This window comes from Stegodyphus dumicola, chromosome 2 (genome assembly GCF_044657685.1).
Source record: "Stegodyphus dumicola isolate Sdum_Otavi_A_Nest chromosome 2, ASM4465768v1".
NCBI lineage: Eukaryota > Metazoa > Arthropoda > Arachnida > Araneae > Eresidae > Stegodyphus > Stegodyphus dumicola.
Genome location: NC_140769.1, coordinates 10942058 through 10965957, shown reverse-complemented (window position 1 = coordinate 10965957; position 23900 = coordinate 10942058). Strand labels below are relative to the sequence as shown.

At 31.1% G+C, this 23900-nt stretch overlaps 1 protein-coding gene across 2 annotated transcripts in view; it reads right to left on the bottom strand.

The window, feature by feature from the left end:
- LOC118189864 (mucosa-associated lymphoid tissue lymphoma translocation protein 1 homolog) overlaps nt 1–23900 on the bottom strand; it is a 77144-nt gene that overhangs the window by 30037 nt on the left and 23207 nt on the right. For both annotated transcript variants that reach the window (XM_035360558.2, XM_035360557.2), the window contains exons 6-10: nt 18162–18271; nt 13447–13505; nt 10798–10861; nt 7630–7761; nt 1384–1545 (exon numbers count right to left, since the gene is read on the bottom strand). In XM_035360558.2, coding sequence (XP_035216449.2) covers nt 1384–1545; nt 7630–7761; nt 10798–10861; nt 13447–13505; nt 18162–18271 — 527 coding nt within the window. The remainder of the gene's footprint in view (nt 1–1383; nt 1546–7629; nt 7762–10797; nt 10862–13446; nt 13506–18161; nt 18272–23900) is intronic.

Below are 23900 nucleotides of genomic sequence, written 5' to 3'. Positions count from 1 at the left end.
CTCATCTTAATGAAAGTTTTGCACAAAAGTTTGGGAAAAAATATCAGAATATATCAATCTTCATTATTCATATTTCAGATTATTATGTAAATGAAAAATATTAAACATGTTTTAAAATATTAACAAATAGTAATTTCTTGAAATGCATCAAATATTTCTAAATAGAGAAGCATAAAATTACAGCAATACAAAACAGATAAGGAGTAGAAAATATTTCAATATAAGTGTGATTTTATTTGAATGTCTCAGGATTTTGTGATTTCTTTTATAAAAGAAATTAATGTGATTAATTTATAAAAGAAAATATCTGTGCATTCTCATCTTAATGAAAGTTTTGCACAAAAGTTTGGGAAAAAATATCAGAATATATCAATCTTCATTATTCATATTTCAGATTATTATGTAAATGAAAAATATTAAACATGTTTTAAAATATTAGCAAATAGTAATTTCTTGAAATGCATCAAATATTTCTAAATAGAGAAGCATAAAATTACAGCAATACAAAACAGATAAGGAGTAGAAAATATTTCAATATAAGTGTGATTTTATTTGAATGTCTCAGGATTTTGTGATTTCTTTTATACTTTTTATAAGTGTATGTTTTCATCTCTTAATATACATTGTTTCCCAGAAATTTATATTTAAGCTCGTAACCACCTAGGTTTTTATAATATTCAAGTTAAGAAACAAACAAATATATTTAAGAAGCATCTTTACAGGTTCAAGAATTCTATCAATTTTACATGCTTTATGATATTATTCACAATAAGTAATTAAAGATTCTGGTTCAGAAAGTTTTTATATTACATGTGATTTCTTGGTAGAAAGAATTAAAATGATTCCTAAGGCTTGCTTTGTACTGGCATGTTGATAATAATAAACAATAAATGCACCTGCAATTATTACTTATTCTGTTTAAAAATCTGTTCTCAAATCAAATATAATTCTGGGAAATTCTGGAAATCATATATCAAATTTCTGGAAATCAAATATAATTCTGGTTTCTTGATACAAGATTTTTATTCTGAACTTTCAGAAAAAACTGAGAAAATTAACTACAGCTCTTTATAGTATATCTTCAGTTAGAGAAAAACTTTATTTATGAATTTTGATATTTATGAAGTAATTTTTAGCCGTTTATTCTCTTTACTAAAGCAATAATACACATAATTTTTATATACTTCTGCATATTTTTCAGATAACTAAAGATGCTTGAAAGCTATATAGTTTCTTATACCTGCAACTTCTAAACATCTTCATTTAACTGAGAAATATTTTAAATTGCTTGGAAATTAACTATATGATTAATAACATAATGATAACTTTCATTAGGTACAGAAATGCTCAGAAAACAAGGGGGGAGGGGGACTGCCAACTTACCAAAATATGGAGTCGTTTCATCTGCATCTTGAAGTTCTACAACAACAGTTTCCGAAAATGTTTCATGATATTCATTAAAAATTTTACAGAAAAACTGCCATTTCATATCACCATTTTGATCAGGATACAAATAATTCAGTTCTAGTTTTGATGAAGTCTGCCCTAAAAATAACAATTAAATATATATATGTATATTTACAAAGAAAATAAATGTTAGCATCTTTAAAATTATACGTAAGTCATATAATTTATGCACTGTTACATATTGTCCAAGATCCATAAAAATATTAATAATGCAATAAAAAATAATCTACAATGTGTGAAAATGTAAATATAAAAAATCCTCAATTTTTTATGATGAATGTAAAAATTGAGTCAAGTTGCTTTGAAAAACTAATTTATCAAAAGTACAAGCCTTTTTGACTTCCTCTGTGAAGCTATGAAGAGCATTATTTTTTTTTTTATCTGAAGTTTAAAAAATATATATATATGTAAGAAAAATAAAGTATATGTAAAAGATTAAATTAGCTGCGTAAATTAATTTCCCTTCTGTATACTAAAAATAGTAACCTCTATTTGCACTGCATCATTTCCAGAAAAATCCAATTCTGATGATGTATACTGGTTATCATAAAATAAGGAAAAATCACGTAAATAGCGATAACTCCCTCAAAAATAAGCCAAGCCGTGTAAAATTTGAATATGTTGCCAAGTAAGAGTAGCTGAGTTAAACTCCAATATGCAAATTAGTGGCGCTGCACTCAGAATGTGTCATCTGCGAGAAGCATAAAAGTCCATGTTTGAGAGCAAGCCCACATATTTCACTGTGATAATGACATCAGAAATCTGAGATAGCCAATTCGTAACAATGATCTCTAGGCATCATTTGCCTGCAAAACTACAACAGAAAGCCATTGGGAGAGTAGAGGCAGGACAAAATCAAACAGAAGTGGCCAGATGGCTAAATGCGAGTCCTTCTATGGTTCATAGACTTTGGAGGTAATTTCAAATCACAGATTCGGCACCTAGGAGGTTCAGCGAAGGACGGCCAACTGCTACGACGAGTGCCGATGACCGATATTTGACATTATGTGTACTCAGGAATAGAACCGCTACTCCGACTCTTCTTAGATCCTCCCTTGCTGCAGCCACCGGAAAGTTGGTGTCAACATCAACTGTGCATAGAAGGCTTCACAAAGGTGGTCTGTGTGCGAGACGAACAACTATTTGAGTGCCGCTCAAGTCACGCCATAGGAGGGACCAATTGCAGTGGGCATGACATTTCCACTGGACACCTGAGCAATGAAGGATATTCTCTTTAAGGATGAGTTCAGGTTTTGTCTAGATTGTGATAGTAGGTGTTATTTGATATGGAGAGAACCTGGAGCCCTTTATCATCCGTCAAACATCCGTGAAAGAGATGCATACGGAAGAGACAGTGTCTGTGTTTGGCGTGGCATCTCTTTGAGTGGACGAACAGACCTCCGTGTTTTTCCAAGGAGAACCGTGAATGCTCATGTTTATAGAGATGACATCCTTGATGCTTATGTGTGGCCATATGCCGGGGCAATATGTGATGCTTTCCTGTTACAGGACAACAATGCAAAACCACACAGAGCTCACATCATATATGGTTATCTTCAACAGGAAACACTTATGTGCATGGAGTGGCCAGCTCGATCCCCAGACTTGAATTCTATCGAGCATGTTTGGGATGCTTTAGGAAGACATTTAGCTGCTCTCAATCCGCCCCCTTAGACCTTTGCCACGCTTGCAACTGCTTTGCAAGAGCAATGGCTCTCGCTTCCTATGGAACTGATAGACCGCATAATTGAAAGCATCACACATCGCTGAATGTGCTGTATTGCTTCTAGAGGCGATTATATTCCATATTGAAGGTACTTTTACTATAGAAAACTGACATCTTTGATTTGTTCATTTTATACATGTGCTAATTTCTACACTACCATAATTGTTTGGTAATTTCTTTTTATGTTATTTGATACCTTATTATGTGTTGTATATTGTGGGTAAGTTTCACAAAATTCTACATGTAACTTTTTCAGTAATCGCAATTTTTGTAATTTTTCCTTAATTTATGATAACCAGTGTAAATGGAACTGAAACTCAAAATTTAACCAATCACAGATTAGCTGTACTTTGAGCACTTGTCTTGTATAAATAGCTAATAACTGCGTAGTCTCTCTCTTTTGCCTCTTCGACTGCGTGCTGACAGCTTGTCGCTCAGCCTCTGCTAGCTATTCGTCTTTATATAAAATGTAATTGCATATCTAAAATTATGGGGCACATTTAGCCCCCCTAGTCTTCTACAGTTATCCATTAAGAAATTCGTCATTCAAGAATAAATGATATTTAACTGTCAAGCTGGTCATGCTTCTACAAATTCCATGCAATCACCCACTACACCGTAATGTCCAGTCATCTACGCAACAGTTTTTTGGCCATGACTAAACGTGAATTGTTTTTTATCTTCCGCCAACAGAACAATTATCAGAAGAGTCGACAAGGATTGGACCTGTACCGCGTCCATAATTTTTTTCTGCATACCTAATGAAACGAATTCTGTTGCAAGTTTGTGCCATGCATATTTTTAATTTCTGCGTTGATAATCTCTTGCTCGTGTTCTGCCAGCATCTACGAAAAGGATATATATATATATATTTCTGTTTTGACGAAACGTGATACGGAATTAGCTGGATTCGAAAACCATTATGTATTTCCCCTGAAGAGTCAATAATGAGATTCGAATTGGGCTAATTTACCGCTTTTTTGTATTTTTTGTATTCTTGCTTATATAACAATTGGATTTTTATTCAAATGTTTAAAGCTTGTCTTAACTTTAATCAACATATTACTTCCAATTTGATTTGAGTTTTAAATACGCTTATTATTTGTAAGTATTCTAGTGATAACTTCATTTATTTTGTATTTACACTTTTCATTGGACATTTTAACTTATGTTAAAAAATTTTCACCGGAGCCACAGTATCACAATGACTTTTAAGCAGAAGCATGAAGAATTTTTTTACCTTGTTTTCTAATTTTTGCAGCTCAATGCGCAAAATTCCTGACCACAAAGATCTTTTTTAGTTTGTTCTCCTTTCTTAAAATATATATATACTGCATGATCATCTATGTTAAGTGGTTTGCAAATAATCAGTGCTTTAAGCTCAATAGCAGTTCTGATCACTATATGACCTTATGTTTATCCAAATGACTTTCTTTCGGTCAGTGTGTATTTAATTACCATTATTTCAGTGAAGCAAATCTACTGCTGGTTCAGTAATTTTAAATTTTGTGTGAACAGTTTTAGTTAAAATTCCTGCAATTTAATTTTATTGTTTTACAACAAAAACGTAGTACAAAGAATGAAAACACAAGTATTCTGAAATCTTCATTTAATGGTTTCGCATTTATTAATTTTGTTGGCGTATTTTAATTGTATTTTCTGCTAACAGAGTTATGTTTAAATGTTTCATTACTTCGAAATTATTAGATAAAATTTTATTTTGAAAATGATTTATGTTAAACTTATTTCTTTACTATGCAGTAAACGATTTTTAATTGAGTACTCCTTTAAAATTTAGGTACCTAATGTTATATATATATATATATATGTACTAGCAGCTTCGCTGCCAGCCTTTGTCTGGCTTTTAAATGTACAGGAAAAATGGCCGAAGGGAATACCAAACGTTAAATTTAAAAACTGCGTAGAATTTTTCTCTGCAGAACAACTTCATAAAACAAAAGTTATTACATATAACAAAATTACAATGAAATAAGCAATATCCTTTAATACAAACATTAATTATCATAATAAATAAATTAAGCGACTTCCCTTTGCAACATCTTAAGAACTCAAATGGTATAAAGGAGGTTAAGATATAAAAATGACAATGAAATATGCTAATCTCTTAAAAACAGTAACATAAGAAATACGATGAAAAATTGTTGCCAAACCCATATTTCTAAAAGAATGAAACTATTCAAAATAATGCAACTTCATCAAAAATCTATCAACAACAATAAGAAAGGAAAATTGTTGCCCAAAACGCATTGTTAAAGATGTGAGAAGTGTACTCGGAAGCTTCATTTAAAAAATTCTTTAAAAATACAAAATATTATCATTTTTCCAAAATTCTTTTTGCAAAAGCAGTCGCAAGGATAAAAGTTTCAAGTGTCCAAAAATCAAAGAAAAATAAACTGTACATTTTTAAAAATAGACTATTTTAGAAAAAATCCCGTTGAAAAGGTGTTAAGCTCCCTTTGTTAAATAAATTTGTATTTAATCGATTTTTATTGAAACACAAAACTTATTTTAAGTCCATAAAATAGCTAAGTACCCACATTTTATGACGATGTGCAAATGGAGTCTGTAGAGTAAAATCTTGCTTTCCTATAGCCCATTATGTCTCAAAATGACGCGATTTCGTCATAAAACATAAAATTAAAAAAATTCGAATTTCGAAAAAACGCTTCGAGGTGCACTGGCTCTTGTCTATATGCACTTATGTACCAAATTTTGTAGCTGTGGGTCCATTAGTTTACGCGCAGTACGAACGAAAAACACGCACACACAGACAGACTCTTTCTTTTATTATATGTAGAGATATAAAGTCTGAAAGCTGGAATCGTTGGGTTTAATTTATTTAATTATGGCAAACTACTCAAGGACTATCTGTCTAAGGGAAAGGATGCCTTCATACAGACTTTTTAAGGGTAAACTGACTCATATACATGAGAATCTTTGGGACTTCAATGATTCTAGATTTTGGAAATTTCTAAATTTTTTATCATCAATTTAACTCTACTAATATGAGATGTAGAAGTTATAAAATTTTAAAAATTAAAAAAGTTGTTTATGGAAAAATGAAGCATTTAATGACTATAAGAAAATCAAAATTTACAAAAAAAAAAAAAAAAAAAAAAAAAGACCTCAACTTTTTTTTTTTTTTTTTTTGTTTGTTTGTTTTATTAAACATTTCTCTCGGTGTAATTTGTCAAGCTGTTCCATTGCTTGTGTTAATACTTTCTATTTGATTTTATAGACAGACATAATTTCTTGCCCTTCTCACAAAGTTCCATACTTCCAAGTCCAGTAACTGCCATGTCCAAAATCCTCCCCCACCAAACTGTCAGTCAAAATTCTTTCATTCTAAAAAAACTCTGTCATTTTTTAAACTATCGGCAGTGATATTTTCTCGATTTATAATCATATTACAGATTTCATCATCCAAGAGTTGAGTGCTGGTCAGGACAACGTGATCGCAATGAAAAACTTCTGTTATATGTTTTATTTATCTGCATGTTCCTTCCCTTATTCCCTTAACTATTAAATTTCGCCTCCTATAGCATTCAAAATCTATGCCAAAATAAGGTTGTTATTTTGACAAACTTTGAAATTGCATTTTCTTCAGCTCAAATTGTGCTAATGCTGCTCTTTAGCAGCATGGCTTCGCTTAGCAAGTATAAATTGTGCTTTCGCTTTGCAGATCCTGCTACAGCATCAGAATTACAGTCTTCAACATAACTGAAAATTTATACTTTAATTTCAACAGTTATAACAACCTTCAAAAATAATAAGCTGAATTTAGAGCAATTTGCTAAGTTAATGGAACTTCCATTCCTTCCAAATCTTTCTCCCTTCTTGCTGTTTCATCAACAAAATAAAACCAATATTAACTACAGCCCACTCAAACAAATGTGTCTTGGGGTCTCATTTATCGTGTATTCAGATAAACATTAACAGCCATACCAAGCATTTAAGGGACATACCCACAACTATTTAAGCCATCCGAGAGATGAAAGTGTGGTTGTGGTTAATGTTTACCAATGTACTGTTAATGGCCACCATGTGATTCCCTAGCCAGAAGGTGTTTAAAAATGATATACAGGAGTCTCAATCAGGAGAAAAATTGCTCTTACAACACCTCCTTTTTCTAGACTACTGTATTCTCCATTCCTGAGTTTTATTTAAAAAAATTGCAGGTGGTTCAGAGGTCCAGATATTAAATTCCAGAAAAGATTCCGGATAATGATGTCCAGATTTGAGATTTTGTACTGTGTATATAAAACTCAGTACTGTATACACAAAACTCAAGTTTTTGATGTTGCACATTTTATATATTAAATAAAACTCATAATTATTTTGAAATAAACTTGCTATTCTGAACTCCTCAATGAATTCAGGTTTAAACAGACATAAAATAAAGTACAACTTATTACCATCAATAGCATCTCCATTTCTGTACCACTGGTAATTTACAGGATATGCACTACTAACTTCACAATTCAAACACAGAATCATGCCTTGAGCTACCTTTCCATTAACATATGGTTGCTTTACAACTTTAATTGCTAGGAGAAAAAATAATAATTAAATAAGGTATTATGCATAATAAACGAGAAGGCAATATATTTCAGAAAATTTGCAAAACAAATTATTAAATTTTTTAAGAAAAAGTTTTAATATTAAAGAGGAAGAAAAGAAATAAAGTGCAGTTAATAAAAATACTGTTAGAAGATAAGCTCTTCCACTTTTTTAGCTTTATTTAGTTTCCTAAAAAAAATAGCTGCAGCTTTCTAAAATATTATCAGGAGTTCATTTTTTAAGCTTCTTTTAATTTCCTTAAAAAGAAAGATATAGCTTTCTAAAATTCAGGTATTATTAAATGTATTGAAATATATACGAGAACAGTTGAAATAATCCCTCCAAGTAAATGTGAGATTCATGATGAAATTAGCAAATATAATAACTCAAAATATATATGTTTCATCTCAGTATTTCCATTTTGTGAAATAGAAACCATAAAGTAATATTAAACTCACAATAAAGCTAAATACATTTTCATAATGTAATTTAATAATAAATAGACAGTGATTAAATAACAGCATCTTGTTCTTATATTCATAATCAAAACCAGACTGAAGCATAGCTTAATTAATGTGACACTGAAATTTACATAATCAAAATTTAATAATCTGCAATCAGCCAGACCACATACATCCTTTATCGGAAAAATTCCAGGACAAAGGTAAAAAATAGAAAATTGCACTTAATCAAGTAATGATCCTAGCTGCTATCAAAAGCAAAGCCCTTGGCTATCTATACACAACTTCCAACGTTTTTGAAAGTCTTGGAAGCAAGCAGGGAAACCTTCAACTGGGATGCTTGAAAGTTCATTTGTCACAACCCGGTGGATGTCTGCAATAATCTTGAGGAAACTTTCTTTTCAGTCACCTTTTCACTTACGGAAACAAGAAAGAAATCACAATAAACTTTGACACAAATGTGGAATCACGTCTGGCTTTATCTTATAATTTAGCAGAAATTCTTCATCTTTCTGTTCATCTGTTAGTGAGTGAGAGATAATTCTTGAATTAAGTTCCCATTTCCCTAATTATCTTCCCGTAAAATCCTATGACACACATTATGATTCAAATTCAGTTCTTCTGGTATCATATGCACAGTTACAGAATGGTCTTCTTGTAATAACTGCCTAATATGTTCCCCATTTGCATTGATATGTGCTACAGACGAGCGACCAGCTCTGGGAATGTCTTGCACTGAATCCCTGCCTACACGAAACCTTTTGTGCCATTCGAAAACACGACTTCTTGAAAGTGCCTCGCCTACATACCCTTGCTTAATCATGTTCTATACTTCACTAAGAGTTTTTCTGAGCTTAACACAGAACTTAATGTTCACTCTTTGCTCACAATCAGCATCCATTGAGTCACCTTAACAAATGCGACAACAGCTTGTTGCTAAGCGCAGCCCTGCCACCTAGTAGGTTTGCATGGAAACACATCCAAGGTCATGTCAAGTAAGAATACATACCAGGTGACATAAAAACATTTGTTCCATTTTAGTACTGCAAAATCAGAAATAAAAAAAAATTGTCCTCGAACGTTTCTGACAAAGGATGTATATACATCAAAGAATATTTTTACTGACACTTTTAAATAATAATGTGTAAGTGTATCTTAACCACTTCACTGTTTTTATCAAGAGAGACTTGTTGATTTGATATGTGTGTGTGTGTGTGTGATTATGGCAAAGCCTCAAGGGCTATCTGCCTAAGAGGAGGGATGCCTTCGTGGAGGACTTTCTAAGGGAAACTGGCTCGTATACACGTTACACATGGGGAAAACCACGAAAACACCCATGCAGCCAGCCCGTTCGCGGGATTCGAACCTCGGACCGAACTACCAGTGTTCAGCGACTTTACCGCTCGGCCGCTGGTGGGCCCTTGTTGATTTGAAAATTGTCATTAGATTTGAAAATAGTCATTACACCAACATCATAACCATCAGTGCATCCAGATGATAGTGGTCTTTCATGAAAGTGGTGACCTTTGAGTGGTAATGTTCAATACCCATAGCTACCAACCTTCGATCTTAAAAATAAAGAGTTTTTCACACTTTACACACTTTATGGCAACATCATTTTTAAGGAATTCCAAACTCACTTAAATTCACTTTATGATGCATGGTTCATGTTACTGACATATTTGTAATTCTGATGTAAAATATATTAGCATTTAATTATATATTCTAAATTTTCATTCTTTGACCAATTTCAATTTTTAATTTTCTTACACTTTTGGACTAAAAAAATCCTAAATAGTGACAAAAAGCTCTTATTTATCAAAATACTTTTCAATATGATGAAAATAAAATTAACAATTAATGTATATAGTATTTCAGCAGATACACTTAGTAATGTACCATATATTAAAGTAAACAAAATTAAAGACAAATATTAATGGATTAAACATGGCTTGAATCTTCATCTAAAAATCTAAAAATGTCTACAGTAGATAAAATAACTCAGATCAAATAAAATTTAAAAAGATCAATAAAACATAATAAAAAAAACTTAATTTAGATGAAATAAAATTTAAAGAAAAATTATTCTGAAAATCATTAAGATGGGAGAATGGAATTGCCTAATTTAAATTGCATTAATTAAATAAATTTTATTTATTGCTGGGAAATATTTTGCTTCGTAAAGGCTAAATATTAAAAAAATGGGAGATTCAGCTATCTACCAAAAGAGATAGGATGAAAATCCTAGAGAACTTGTAGTTATGAATACCAACGTTTGTTTATGTTCTCAGAAATACTTGTCATTTTTAAAGGTGTCCATCTATGAAGGTAAGCTACCATGAGAAATTTTCTGTGTTGGTTTTTAGACTGAAAACTTATTTGAGGATACTGTGGCTAGATTCAAAATTGGTTACATGACAAATAAAAAATAACTGTTAAACTAAATTAATTTCAAGCAAATATCAATTTAAAATATTCATGTATCATGACAGAAATAATAAAGAAGTAATAAAATATCATGACAGAATAAAAAAAATAGCTGTCACAAAAATTTGCTCTCACCATTTTTGTCATCTCTTGGAATTTCAGTAGAATCAAACTGACAATCACTTTTCTCAGGAATGATCTTGAAGAAAAAATAAACATATGATTTTGAAGAATTTAAAAAAAATTCAAAATTAATGACTATAAATTAAATTTTTAGGACTTTTAAACAACTTAGAAAAGTTGCAGTGTAGAATTTTATAAAAGTTGCATTAAATGAAATTCCTAATTCAAGGCACTGTTAAATGAAAATCATCCAGCAAATGATGTAGCTTCACATCGGACGTTTGGTTTATGTTTAATCCGCTATGAAAAATGGATTACCTCAAAAAAATAAGTAAAATTTTACTGACTCATAAAGAAAAAACTTATCAACTTTATCATATCAATCAAAAGAAATGATTAATAAATATATATTAAAATCATATTAACATTTAGTTATCATTACCAGCAATTACTAAATTTGTTGTTCATTCTTTTCTAGTCTCTCTAAAGTGTTCAGAAATTTGAATGACTAATGGTATTTCTTAACAGCAAATCATTTTAGCAATGATTTTTCAACATCTCCGTGCTTTATCTTTCTCAACTCTTCCTTTGCATCCAAATTTTCTCCACGAACGAAAATTATACAATTTGATTCTTTCATGTGATACCAATTATAGATTTGGTTTACTATATTTCTGGCAGATATTGATTTGGTTGTCTCCTTTTTGTATTTTTTTTAATAATATTCACCTTATCCTCAATGCAGAAGCTTTATATTTACAGCTCGTCATGCAGATGAATTTTTGGCACAGGAAGAGAGACAGCAAAGAGTTTGTTAAAAAAATATGCAATATAATTTCATCACTTATGTTATTTAATATCCAGTGAAATTTCCAGTCATTTCTTAAGACGTATGGTTACAATGTAATGATTCAATAACCCTATTAAAGAATACCCTATATCCTGAAAAGATTTAAAGAATGCAAAACTCCTCTTCAGAAGATAGAACCTGGACAGCATTTATACTCAGTCGAAACAAATTGATTAAAATAAAAAACTATTTCATTCCCTAAAAGAAGAATCAACCATAAAGGCACAAAGTCATCAGATTCACTACTTAATCTTTCTTTAAATTCAGGCTGAATGCACAATCTAAAAACGCAGCTGACAGGCCAAATATTTTTTTAAAACAAAATGAAAATTTTTCATTAAAAAAATATTTTGACTGAATTTTAAATTTCTCTTACTAAATATTTAGCAAAACATACATGATCAATGATCAATGATCATAATAACTCAAAGGAAAAAAATACAAATTTATATTTATTTTCTATTTGAAATCTAAAGTTTGGTTTCTGAAAGATATTTCTGTCAGTTACACTTTGTAATTCAAATTGATAACACTAAATAATATTAATATTTGATACTGACATTTATTTCAAATCATTCTAACATGTTTAGTTAATAAAAAATAACTTACTATAATCTAAATAAAATTAAAATATCCTAAGTTTTCACAGAAAACTTAAAAATCAATGATGACAAACTAATCTCTAGCTTATTTATTAAATTTTTCTTCGATATATGAATTAAAATACATATGCTTATATATAAATAATTATACATTTTATATGTAAATAGAAAATTTTTGCATACTGTTTGTGTATTGGAGAAGAATTACTAGAAATTATCTCTTGCTCATCAGCCAGTCGGGTTCTTTTTTTTTATTAAATTTTAATTGTGAAAAAAAGCTGTATACATATAAATGCATTCCTATACAAAGCAGTTATTCTTATGCAGAAATTCATAACCAAGCCTAATAATTTTGGATAAATACGTAAAAAAGTTAATAAAAGCTGTATCTTCAAATCTCTGAATAAGATTTATATGCTATTGTAAATAAATTAGCTGAATTTGTATACTTTGTGGGTTATAAATGTTTGTTTTTTAATTGTAATGAAAACAATGTAATAAAGACTGGCTGAGGCCATCGATGCACATGATATGGTGACCTAAGATAGGCTTATTGTATCCTCGTTGTTGTAGAGTTGGGTGTTCCACCTATCTCACATAGATTTTGTTTAGAACATGTAGAAAAGTGGGATGAAATTAAACAACAGACCAATTATTTAGCTTAGTATTACATAAAAATCTAATTATCAAATTTGGTTGATTTTTGTAATATTACATCAACAGATGCAGTGCAGAATTTGGGAAATGTTTCATTAGATTACCTCAAAAGAAAATCATTCAGATAATATCATGCATTTTCTTTTTTTCTTCTGATGATAAAACAAGCTAATGTTTTACCATTTCAGACAGCATTAAACTGCATGATCATTTATATATATAAAAGATATCTCAAATGCATATTAAAATATTCTCTTTTATCCTAATAGACTTATAATGGCATTAAAATTCTCTCTTTGAAATTCTTTCAAAAGAGTTTTGATGTGTGTTTGAATGCATAGTTTTAGGTAAATTCTTTTAAAATACATAAATAAAAATGATTATGACTAGGTCTATCTGAAGATAAATAACATAAAAAGGTTACAAAATTATTCTTAAATGCTTGTTAACTGAAGTTCAAAGCAAAACTTTTAAGAACAAAATATAACATTTAATTAAATACCTACATTTTTTTTTCGATCAAAAATTAAATACTGAAAGAATAATACTTACAAAATGTGATGAATTTGGCACTTGCAATGTTGATGCTTCACAACTCTTAATAGATGTTTCTGCAAAAAATACATATTCTCATACATGTATGTTCCTGCACATATAAAAGATTGTAATGTGATTATATTTTATTGATTTTTATCAATAATTTTAGTTCATATAATGCTTTAATGATTTAGTTTAGAAACTCAGTAATTTTTTTAACAGAAAATTTAAATTAGGATTAAATACTAGGTATTATTATGAATTTGCAAAACTACCAGTAAATTTCTTGAAACATTTCTAATCTTCATTTGTTGTTTTTAAAGGAAGAGTCCCTTTTATAATTACCATGGGGATCAAAATGAATTCCAATTATTCATTAGTTATGAACTGAATTAACAAAAATTATATTAATAATTAAACAAGAATTACATTGATGATTTCTAAATTACAGTTTCAATTCACCTGGAAAAATGCCAGAAAAATGGCCCTTAAGATTAATTCAGTTATCTCCTCAAGAAAGAGCCTGGCTGAATCAATCTCAAATTCAACCTTTATTTTCGGATTTACGCTTTTGCAACTAATTATTGGCAACTTTGATTTTATTCCATTTTATTGTTAAGGATTCTAAATGACATTAAAAAAATAACTGTATAACATTTTTAAAGATGATTTTAACTTTTTGTTGCACCTGTGGAAAATTAAGCAAATTTAAGATTTTATGAAAGCTTTAAATTGTCTTACATATACACACATATATATATACATATATATACAGAGAGAGAGAGAGAAATAATCTGTAATTAAAAAGTTTATATCCTTAAAAAACCATATTTAACTTACGACTCAAACTATGCTAAAGCACACATGAATTAAAAGCACATATGGAAAAAATGACTTAAATATTGAACTTATGTAGAAGGCGAGAAATTTTGTAATTGAGAGTGTTTAAATAATTATTAGGTACGTGTCAGTGAAATATCACTGTCGGCTTAGTGTCCTGTTGACTAAATGTATTGATAGTTAAATGTCCTGTAGCTAAATGTCCTGATGGCTAACTTTCTGTGTCGGTTAAATGTCCTGGTCGGCTAACTGGTGTCGGTTAAGTGTTTCATCAGCTAAGTGTCATGGACCCATTGCACAAATGATGCAGTTGATGGATCAGGAAAAACTTCTGTTCAAAACTGAAGCCAAATATAGAAAAAAACTGTCTTTTAAAACTGTCTAATAAACTTGGACAGGAGGCAGAGGCTTCTTTTGGACTACTTACCAGACATGATTACCTGGCTGTGTCATTTTGGCATTCTCACTAATGCTGCCTGTCCCTTGTGTGAAAAAACGAACCTAAGGACTAACATCACCTACATGTTTGCTGAGCTCTCCATGGAGATACTGATGCTTTTAGATATTGGGAGGCTATAAAATTCCTGGGATGCTAACTCTTGAATATTTTGATGATGTTTCTACTACTTGTATTTATTCCTGCTTTTCCCCTTACTACTTGTTTTTATTTTGTTACTACTGGTTTTTATTCTTGTTCATGTGTTCCACTATTGGAAATAAAAAAGTAGTCTAAAAACTGTTTGCATCAACTTGGGTTTAGGAAAGTATGAAAGTAATTGATTATAAAGTAAACAACTACAAAAACATTGAAGAACAAACATATGAAAAACTTTGTAAGTTGCTGTACTGGTATTATGAAGATCTTTTCCATTTTCCTTCTCTCCCAATAATGGAAAACAGCTTTAACTAAATTTAAGCAATAGCTCTAAACAATAAAACTGTTCTCACATCTCTTATGTCCTGCATAGAAAGCATTTAAAAAAATGATTTCTTTTACAAATGCATAGTATATAACAATGGTGAACAGAAACTGCCTTTTTTGTTTTGTGAATGCATTTATTTTAAAATAGTTAAGATATTTGAAGTAATAAATGTAAATGAACAAAACAAAGGATAATTTTAAACACAGAAATTAAAAAGTTGCAGTATGATAACACGATCCTTTTAAATACCTTATTTCTTGCTATGTTCTTAGTTTTAATAATAAATGATTAAAAGAAAATTCAGAACAACTCATTCAATGCAAATGGTTTAAAAATGTTATAATTTGAGATTAAGATTGAAAATATAAATACAGAGAGTATTTACACATTTTAAAAACATTTTGGGGGATTGTTTAATTAATATTTAGAATATATTTTTAAATCTGACAACCTTTTTTGATACTAAGTCACAATGATTTTCATGATAGTACCATGATTTTCCCGATACACCATGATTTCCATGATAGAAAGGCTTTTCATAAAATTTCCATAGGTACTGATTTCCATTCCTCTTCCAGTGCTATATAGAGTCCATCGTTCATGGTGGGTTTGCACACATAAAGAGCTCTTTTCAAGAGATCAAAGACACAATAGTCCATAAGAGAAACATCATGGGACTTTGCAGGAATACATTGAAAAGGTATATATGTAACATCTGTATCAGTGTTCATTTTTTCAAGGAATGGAGTTGTACTTTGCAAAGAATTACTTGCCGCCTTGTCTTGAAAAAGTTTTACTCTTTGAAAGTCACTCGAATAAAGAAATGGAATTTCTTCTGTAAGATCAGAAAAAAAGAAAAGAAAAAAAAAAAAAAACTTTCTCTTGATAGCACACCAAGTTGATTTTAACCTTTTTTTCACTCTATTTATTTTTAATTTCTCACTGTGAGAGAATCCTGCAACAATCATAAACTGAAACCGTCTTTGCAATGAAGGAACCAGGTGTGCACATTTTTTGCTCTTCATTTTCAAAAAAAATGAAATCGCCTTTTTTGCTGCAGTCATTTAGGTACACCAATGCTTTATCTAGAGTCACAGTGTCTTTTCATTTACCTCCTGCTAAATAGATTTCATGCAGGATTCCATAAATTTTTTCGACTTGGGCCGTATGCCTCAACAAAAGCTGGTGAATGTTATGATTTTTAGCTTTTTTTAAAGTTGTAAAACCTGGTTTACTATTTTATTGTTTTTGTAACTACAGATGCATTTTAACACTTTGCAACTCAGTTTTCTGTCAGCCGATTTTTTTCTTGTTACCAATGATTTAACTTTAAAAAAATTAGAGACAGTATGTACACTGCGCAAAAAAAAAAAAAAAAAAAAAAGTTGACACAAAATCAGACCTTTTTCTGAAAAGACATGTCAGTATTTTTTACATATTTCAATTCGATGACTTAAATGATGCCAAACTGCCAAGTTTTGTAAAAATCGCAAATCGCACAATTAGTTTTAAACAAACTAGCTCTCAAAATTTTAGCTCCCCAATGTTAATTGAGTTTGGTACATATTTATTAATCTCTCTTTTTTATTAAATTAAATAATTTTTTTTTTCAAAAAAAAGTTTTGAATTATAATCTATAAAATGTTTACCATTATCTTAAAGTAGACGTATTTCTAAGCATACCTGCAAAAATTTACAGTTTTTTATTTAAAATTTCCGAAGATATACATGAATTTATATATTGGTGTGTTTTGAAATTTTGCATATTTGTTGAAAGCAATAAAACATCAAATGTGGTTTAGACAATTTGTTAAAATTATTTGAAAGTAGGAAAAATGTGACTTTTTCTCCACTCGTGTACAATGCAAAAAGGTACAAAAGAGTTGCCTTTTTTTCCGCTCCCGCATAATGGAAGGGAAAGGAAAATAGGTTGCCATATATTAAGAAGTTTGCCAAGTGAATTATTTTTGGCGTAACTGAAAAAATTGCGCCAAAATAAATTTTTGAATTTCTCTGTATATTTCACACTAAATTTTAAAAAATTTAATATCTAGGCATAATTTGAGTCATAGAATCAAAATATGGAAAAGAAAATTGGTATGTTATTTCAGAAAAAGTCAGATTTTGTGTCAAAATACCTATATTAGAACAATGCTATATATAAATCTAATATATATTCTAAGGTGCACTTTCGAGACATGAAAAACGCTATTTAAATTTTGTCAATCAGCCCAATAGAATGAGAGATATAGAACTGTCTCCCCCCTTTTTTTTGACATAGTGTACCTTTTTCGGGTATACTTTTAGAATCTTCTTATCTTATAGAAGCAATGATTGGCAATTTTCCCCTTTCCAATTAACAATGTTTCTTATTTTGTACTTAATTTTAATACCATGTATTTCACAGTGTTTTTGAATTATGGCATAGGATATCTGTTTTCAGAAAGAACATACACATATTTTGCAATCCATAGCTTGTTTTTAAGCCATATTTTGCAAGAAGAATAATGGCCTTTTTTTTTTTTTAATTCTTTATTGAAATCATTTAAAAATGCATAAACAACCTCTGTATTATGAGAATTTCATTTAAACAGGAAAAATATTTTTTTTATAGAATAATTCATGTTTTCATTATATTTGTCTTGTTCAACTCTTTGCTTGAAATTTAACTACAAAAATATATGACAGATAAAATAATCAAGGCAAATTGTCCTTCCTTCCTAAAAAGTTTCATACCATGCTAGCACACAAATTTATCAATTCCAGAAAATATCAAATACTAATATTATATATATTAGCTATGCAGATTTAACACATGGATATAATACAGTACCATTATCAGTTAAATACTAAAATATATAACTTTCAATCATATTTTTCTAATCTTCATATAAATGTATCACAAATACTGAAGGGCTTTTAAATAATAATCAGAAAAAATCCCTAAAGTATAAAGGTTCTGCATACCATTTGAAAACACAACAATTTCTGCTGGCTCAGAGACTATGTAGGAATAATCATTTATATTTGGATTGTGACTGACAACTTTACATCTATAAATTCCACTGTCTTTCAACCTAAGGATAAGATATATTTTTAAGAATATATACAGTGATATAAATTAAATAAAATATGCACACATATATGAGCAAAAGACTAATTACTGAACTAAGTAAGGATCAGAAACATTTTGACATACATATTTTCCTGTTAAATATAGATAGATATACACAGTTCAGTCACATTAATGTGACTACCACCTACTTTCAATGCCGATGTGAAATAACCAATCACAGAAGGCAGGTGGCAGCACATTGTCCAGGAGCATATATAAAGAATGTCCGAGAAAATCAGAAAACATTGCAAGTGTCGGCGTAATGCAGAAATGGAGCAATTTACCTGAAGCCCAAAAGGGCATGATTATTGACTTTTGGGCCAAGGTGGAAGCATTTCTGAAGTGGCTAATTTTGTAAATTGTCCGTGTACTGCTGTGTTAAAAGTAGGCCACGCATGGCAAAATGGAACTATAAAAAATCAGTTATATGACAAATGTGGTGCCCCACGAGCCATAGATGACAGAGGTAAACAGCAGCTGTGGAGATGCATTTGAGTGAATAAACATGCAATCAGTGAGCAACTGACCACCCTGATGAACCAAGGAGCTACCAATAGTGTAATGATGGTTCAGCGAATGTTGTCGCATATGGGCCTCTGCAGAGATGCCTGGTTACGCTGACTACAATTCATCGCGACAAAGGCTGGAATTTGCACACAAGTACCGTAACTGGACATACACTGAATGGCTTTGGGTGGTGACAGGTGGCTTTTTTGATGACTCATGTTTTATGCTGCATCAGACAGATGGACATTGGCATATACGATATGAGAGGTCAGAAAGCAAACACACTGCAACAATAGTCGGAGGGGTCCAAGCTTAAGGTGGGAGCATTATGGTCTAGAGGATGTTTTGTGGCATTCTCTGGGTGCACTCATTACTGAGGATGGCTCAATGGATCAAGAGAAATACACATCTGTCCTTGCACACCCATGCCCATCCCTACGTGTAAATTGATTTTCCTCAGAATGATGGCATCTACCAGAAGGACAATGTGAAGTGTCATACAGCTCACAGTATGCGTGGTTCGAAGAGCATCACAATGAGTTTACTGAACTCCTCTGGCCAGCAAATTTCCCAGACTTAAACCCAATCGAGAATCTGTGGTACCACCTCGACTGCGTTGTTAGCACCATGGATCCTAAACCGCATAACCTATCACAGTTGGTTACTGCACTGGAGTTGGCATGGCTCAACATCCCAGTGAACAGCTTCAAGAACCTAACTGACTCTCTTCCTGCACATCTCACAGAGGTTCACTCAGTGAAAGATGGTTATTCTGGCTTTTGACGGGTGGTCAAATTAATGCGACTAGGACTGTAATTTTGTAGCTACCATTAACTGGTGTACATATTCAAAGTACAGAATCTGGGGTTTGACAAAGTGATGCAATAAAACACTTCACAGAACCAAGCAACACTGCTGAGATTCATATTTAAGCAAATTTACATAGCACTAAGTTCATACAGAAGCTGACTATTTTGTTGATATTTTAAATGTCATTTTGGCTGCCTGAATGACTAATGCAACTTTTAATGCATCTGACTGTTAGTTAATCTCAAAGCCTGAGTTAAAGTTTTAGATATGTTGTGATTGCAATTTGTATTTGTTGATTATATAATTAAATTTATTTCACCAAAATTCTGCAAGAATGACTGGCACAAGTTTGACAGAGTTGTCTCCAAGTTTTATGGTAACAAGAGCCAACTTTCATAATCAACAGGAAAATCATACATTCAAAATTTTCTTCACTACTGGGTTATATTCATGACATGATAGTAAAGTTCATAATCAGAATTGAAAAAAAGGAGAGCGAGATCAACATATTTGTTTCTTTTAACCATTTTACATCACACAATATATAAGGATAATATTAAAAAAGTAGGAACATTTTCAAACTTTAGTAATATTTCACCATAAGTATGTGATGCAACTTATTTTGCAAGAGACAGAATATATCATTCCTCAAGTTATTCAACAGCCAACAGAAATAAATTGCTCTACTGCCTTGGTTGGAAACTTCTTCACAGCTTGCTCTAAAATGGCCCAAAAACATTCAATGAAATTTACATCTGGCAGCTAGGATAGCCATCACAAACATTCTAACATCATGTTCCATACACTACAGCATGGATTTGGATTATTTTATTATGGCAAAGAACTCAACAACTATCTGTCAAGGGATTCCTTCATGGAAGATGTCCTAAAGCAAATTGACTCGTATTCAGTTTACACAAGACAAAAACTACCCACACAGTTCAATAAACAGTAGCAGCATCCTACTGAAATCCAGATGGTTACATAACAAATGAGTCAATATTGAAATGAAAATGGTCACCTATATTAAACAGATAATGAGTAGTTTATATAATCACTGTTCCTTCCAATATATGCAAATGAACCATAATTACTACACAACTGCCACAACTTTTCACAAATGTCAACAAATATTGTCACTGGTTATTTTGCTGAACCTCATAGATATTTTCTCCTTTTGAAGAAATTTATGACACTATATGACATCCCTCTACTGCTGTGCAGTCCTGTGCTCTCTGCAGTATTGGATACAATGTTATTTCTGTGCACTGCCATGAGTGATCAAAAGCTTGTGCAAGGCAACCTGAATTTGAAATTCTTTTCTGTGTAGTTTATATTGTACATTGAGAATTTCTACCAATCGCTAAACTGTTAAAAAGAATTTTTTAGAAAAAACTGTTACAACCCTTTTTATTCTTTTGTAGCATCTGCAAGAAGCACTTCATAGAAAACAACATAACTGTGCTGAGATAACATATGAACTTGCCTTGTAACAATATATTTCCTCACAGTGCTAAATGATATAATATGACTAATAGCTGAAATGGCACTTCTCATTTGTTTTATTTAAGGTGAGAAAGATAAGGTATTGTTTCCTAAAGCGTCAGCAGTCGTTTTTTTTTTAAACCCCACACATGCAGAGAATCATCACATGAACTGACTAGTGTTAGCTGTAAAAGTATCAATCACTGTCAAAACTTTGGCAGTTTTCAAGAAGGTATATGTTAGCGTTTCGAAAGCGATCTGACTTGTAACAGTAATTGTTCGCTTTAGTCGGGGATTACGTTATCAAATTTTAATTTTGTGAAAAACTGCAAATCATGACAATAAAAGAAATGAATTATAAATGTTTAATTTTTTTCTGTGTTCATAAACCTGCATTTTTATGAATTGTCAAAACACTTTTTTGTTTTTAATACCCTTCCTTTTAATTCGAAAGCGATCTACATGCGTGGTTCGAAGAGCATCACAATGAGTTTACTGAACTCCTCTGGCCAGCAAATTTCCCGGACTTAAACCCAATCAAGAATCTGTGGGATCACCTCGACTCCGTTGTTAGCACCATGGATCTTAAACCGCATAACCTATCACAGTTGGTTACTGCACTGGAGTTGGCATGGCTCAACATCCCAGTGAACAGCTTCAAGAACCTAACTGACTCTCTTCCTGCACATCTCACAGAGGTTCACTCAGTGAAAGATGGTTACTCTGGCTTTTGACAGGTGGTCAAATTAATGCGACTAGAACTGTGTAATTTTGTAGCTACCATTAACTGGTGTACATATTCAAAGTACAGAATCTGGGGTTTGACAAAGTGATGCAATAAAACACTTCACAGAACAAGCAACACTGCTGAGATTCATATTTAAGCAAATTTACATAGCACTAAGTTCATTCAGAAGCTGACTATTTTGTTGATATTTTAAATGTCATTTTGGCTACCTGAATAACTAATGAAACTTTTAATGCATCTGACTGTTAGTTAATCTCAAAGCCTGAGTTAAAGTTTTAGAAATGCTGTGATTGCAATTTGTATTTGTTGATTATATAATTAAATTTATTTCACCAAAATTCTGCGAGAATGACTGGCACAAGTTTGACAGAGTTGCTTCAAGTTTTATGGTAACAAGAGCCAACTTTCATAATCAACAGGAAAATCATACATACAAAATTTTCTTCACTACTGGGTTATATTCATGACATGATAGTAAAGTTCATAATCAGAATTGAAAAAAAGGAGAGCGAGATCAACATATTTGTTTCTTTTAACCATTTTACATCACACAATATATAAGGATAATATTAAAAAAGTAGGAACATTTTCAAACTTTAGTAATATTTCACCATAAGTATGTGATGCAACTTATTTTGCAAGAGACAGAATATATCATTCCTCAAGTTATTCAACAGCCAACAGAAATAAATTGCTCTACTGCCTTGGTTGGAAACTTCTTCACAGCTTGCTCTAAAATGGCCCAAAAACATTCAATGAAATTTACATCTGGCAGCTAGGATAGCCATCACAAACATTCTAACATCATGTTCCATACACTACAGCATGGATTTGGATTGTTTTATTATGGCAAAGAACTCAACAACTATCTGTCAAGGGATTCCTTCATGGAAGATGTCCTAAAGCAAATTGACTCGTATTCAGTTTACACAAGACAAAAACTACCCACACAGTTCAATAAACAGTAGCAGCATCCTACTGAAATCCAGATGGTTACATAACAAATGAGTCAATATTGAAATGAAAATGGTCACCTATATTAAACAGATAATGAGTAGTTTATATAATCACTGTTCCTTCCAATATATGCAAATGAACCATAATTACTACACAACTGCCACAACTTTTCACAAATGTCAACAAATATTGTCACTGGTTATTTTGCTGAACCTCATAGATATTTTCTCCTTTTGAAGAAATTTATGACACTATATGACATCCCTCTACTGCTGTGCAGTCCTGTGCTCTCTGCAGTATTGGATACAATGTTATTTCTGTGCACTGCCATGAGTGATCAAAAGCTTGTGCAAGGCAACCTGAATTTGAAATTCTTTTCTGTGTAGTTTATATTGTACATTGAGAATTTCTACCAATCGCTAAACTGTTAAAAAGAATTTTTTAGAAAAAACTGTTACAACCCTTTTTATTCTTTTGTAGCATCTGCAAGAAGCACTTCATAGAAAACAACATAACTGTGCTGAGATAACATATGAACTTGCCTTGTAACAATATATTTCCTCACAGTGCTAAATGATATAATATGACTAATAGCTGAAATGGCACTTCTCATTTGTTTTATTTAAGGTGAGAAAGATAAGGTATTGTTTCCTAAAGCGTCAGTAGTCGTTTTTTTTTAAACCTCACACATGCAGAGAATCATCACATGAACTGACTAGTGTTAGCTGTAAAAGTATCAATCACTGTCAAAACTTTGGCAGTTTTCAAGAAGGTATATGTTAGCGTTTCGAAAGCGATCTGACTTGTAACAGTAATTGTTCGCTTTAGTCGGGGATTACGTTATCAAATTTTAATTTTGTGAAAAACTGCAAATCATGACAATAAAAGAAATGAATTATAAATGTTTAATTTTTTTCTGTGTTCATAAACCTGCATTTTTATGAATTGTCAAAACATTTTTTTGCTTCTAATACCCTTCCTTTTAATTATTTAATTTACCTCTTATTGTTTGCCTAGAGGAGAAGGAATATTTTCTCACTGTAACAATATTATTTTCAATATATTTTCCTTATTTTTTTTAATA